Source organism: Cucumis melo, chromosome 10 (assembly GCF_025177605.1).
Source record: "Cucumis melo cultivar AY chromosome 10, USDA_Cmelo_AY_1.0, whole genome shotgun sequence".
Classification (NCBI taxonomy): domain Eukaryota; kingdom Viridiplantae; phylum Streptophyta; class Magnoliopsida; order Cucurbitales; family Cucurbitaceae; genus Cucumis; species Cucumis melo.
Genome location: NC_066866.1, coordinates 1,951,678 through 1,954,985, shown reverse-complemented (window position 1 = coordinate 1,954,985; position 3,308 = coordinate 1,951,678). Strand labels below are relative to the sequence as shown.

The window sequence follows — 3,308 nt, the reverse complement described above, 5'->3', positions numbered from 1 at the left end:
CTAGAAATTTGAATGCTTTAATGTATGTTGTATTGCTGTTTTCACCGGTAGAGTGTCACTTCTTTTAAGAACCTTATTTATATCAATAACCATTGAAAATTGTTTCAGCTAATTTAAGTTAATTATCTTCTATTTACCCTCTATTTCATAATGTTTATTTTTTTGTATTTCATTTTAAAAAGTATATTTATATATAGAATGATAAACTTTCTTTTATTGTGTAATTATATAGTTACTCAACATTATCAGAATATTGAACCCCCTCCTTTACAATAATTGAGCTAAAAAAGAAAATTACCCTTAAAATCAAGATTGATAAATGATATAAGAGAAATCATTTTGATGTGTCTTAATGTGTTTAGAGATCTCAATGTTTTTTCGTGTATGAAGTGGAGTGAATGATTTCAAACCATTAATGTTTCGGATGATAATTTTGGAGTTTTTATTTCCACTTAACTAAGATTGAATTGATGATCAATAAAGTCTCAAAATGATTTAGTTATAAATTGTATAATTAAGTTAAAGTGAGCTAAGACCCAAAATATCTTAATCCTTAGTAAACTTTTAGTTCGATTTTTTCTCGTATTATATTAAATAAATTGGATTAAAAAAACTTTGAATATTAAATTAACAGCGGATTCCATGATCGAATTAAAAAACCTTGATTTTTATAGAGGAGGGAGAAAAGATATAGGATATGAATTAACTAATTTGGTTTTCATAACCCTCAAGTCCCAAAACGTAAACAATTTTCATAATTTAGGGAAAAAGAAAACAACAAATCCCCTAAGTCCCTAAACATGAACTTAAAATTCTTAATCTCAAATTACACCAACATAATCTTGAAAAAGAAAATCCCAAATAAATAAATAAATAAATACCCATATATCAAAAGACAATTGACCAACCTTTATCTAGCTAGCATCCAATAAACTTGATGTCTAGATAGGAAGTAGAAATACAAAAATAAATAAATAAATAAAAAGGCAGAGGAGAACGTACAGGCAACGAAGAAAAAAGAGAAAAAGAAAAATGAAATCCAAGTGGTTTGAAAAGAGTAGAAAGCAAAATTTCCAAAAAGAAACAACTCCAAGCAAAACCCACACACATAATAAACAAAAAAAAAAAAAAAAAAAAAAAAAAAAAAAAAAGTACTGGAGAAAAAAACTCATCACATGGGATGTTTCTCGATAATCCAATCCAAACACACACCAATCTCACTTTCATTCAAACTTAAAAGAAAAAAGAAACCCAAATCATAAAAACTCAAGACAATTGAATTAGTTAATAATAATAATAATCTATCATTGATATGCAAAGATTTACACTTTTGCCTTCTTCTTCCTTCCTTCAGTCCATACTCAAAATCTCTAACCCTAATAATAATAATAATAACAACAATACAAAATTTTTGGTGTTAACTTAAAAGATAAAAAGAATATAATGTAAGAGCCTAATCCCCTCCAATATATACAAAAATGATCTATAACAAAAAAAGAAAAAAAAAAAAAAAAAAAAAAAAGAAGTGGAAGGGCACCGTTTAAAGGACTTCCCTTCTTCTTCTTCTTCTTCTTCTTCTTCATGTTGTGTTCAATCATGCCAACAAAGAAGCATTACAACACAACGCCTAATAATGTAAAGCCTTGCTCTTTGTTGCCTCACAACTCCACCAAGCCCTCTGCTTGAGCCTCTTCTTTTGCTGCCACCATTGTTCATCATCATCGTCATCTTCATATTCATCTTCTTTTTCAATTAATTAACTTTTGATGGATAATCTTCAAGGATTTTGTGTTTTGGGGTTTGAGATGAGAAAAATGAAATGAAATGAAAGTGTCTTATATAGAAACACCAAGTGGGTGTGACTCGTCAATGAGTTGGCTTTTATTATTATTATTATTATTATTGAAAAAAAATGTATAGAGGAGTGGAGCGTGATATATTATTATAGAGTCTCCTCATGTGTCCCCCATACCCACGAGACCAATCCTCTCTCACTTTGGACCCACATTTTTTCTTTATTATTTTATATTATATAGTTTTCTCACACAATATGGAATCATATATTATATATACAATTTATTGCATGTATATATATCAATGTGGTCCAACCCTCTTTAGATATATATGTACACTCTTCTCTCATCTCATCCCAAAACCCTTTTCTCTCTTTCTCAATTTATATTCATTTTTTCAAATGGGATGGCTACAATTATAACCTTCAAACTTATAAGTATTTACCCATTATTGCAAATGTAATAAATACACCTTGTCACTAGTAAAAAATCTATCTTCTCTAGATTTTATTGTATTTTCAAATTTTTTTTCAATGAAAGTAGATATAATTATAAATTGGGATAAAAATGATAAATATAACAAAAACTTGTTTTTTTATTAAGTTGTTGATATAATCTTGCCTATTATTCTGAAATTTGCTAGTAATTATAATTATTTTCAAATTGAAAAAAAAAATATGAATTTTTGTTAATAATTACCTCTCTTCTATTTATTACAATCTTTAGTGTTGTGTTTTTTGATGTGGGGAGGTGTTGTGCTTTTGATATTTTCTTCTTCTCCCATCTTCACTGTCTATGAGAATTATTTTTGAGATAATTTGGTTACGTAGGTTCAATTATTCAATCATTTTTCTTATAGATTCCCATTCTTTTTCCTATTAACTATAAATTTGTGGTAATTCTTAATTCATAAAAGACATTATTAAAGAATTGAACTGATTATTAGTGGACATGTCTACGAGTTTGATGTGTTGACAACAAAGAGTGGCCAAAAAGTTTCTATTATAATACAATATAATATAAATAAATAAAGAATATTTACGATTATAGGAATTAAAAAAATATACGTAGATATAGCACAATATAAAAAATCATGATGCATATATGAAAAAAATTCAATTCAATTCTTAAAATCTATTAGAAGTAGATTATATTAATTATAGTGTATTTTTAATAGGATCTAACTTAAATAAATTTTTATATATTTACCCTTCTTAATTGAGGTTACTCTTTACAATTTTTTTTAAGTTTAATTTATTCTTACTTTTCTATTTTTTTTCTAAATCAATGGCATTTTATCCTTTATCGATATAAATACATTTATATATGTATATATTTAAATTAGAACTACAACATTAAAATCAATGAAATCTATTTTAAAGATTGGAATTTAATTAAAAATAAAAAGTAACAACACTCGAGATCTTTCAAATATACGTAAATTCAGTGTAGTTATTTTCATTAAGGAGTTGCATTTATAACTTAACCTTTATAAAGCACTTTAAACCACAACAA

At 26.2% G+C, this 3,308-nt stretch overlaps 1 protein-coding gene across 1 annotated transcript; it reads right to left on the bottom strand.

The window, feature by feature from the left end:
- Nucleotides 1-1,473: 1,473 nt before the first annotated feature.
- LOC103489253 (small polypeptide DEVIL 4) lies at nt 1,474-1,859 on the bottom strand. Its single transcript, XM_008448335.3, has one exon. The coding sequence runs from the start codon at nt 1,738-1,740 to the stop codon at nt 1,591-1,593; it is 150 nt and encodes a 49-aa protein (XP_008446557.1). The 5' UTR covers nt 1,741-1,859; the 3' UTR covers nt 1,474-1,590.
- Between the last annotated feature and the right edge of the window lie 1,449 nt (nt 1,860-3,308).

Bases quoted from the DNA above. Each gene is read 5' to 3' on its own strand.
- LOC103489253 (XM_008448335.3), bottom strand. From the start codon at position 1,740: ATGAATATGAAGATGACGATGATGATGAACAATGGTGGCAGCAAAAGA.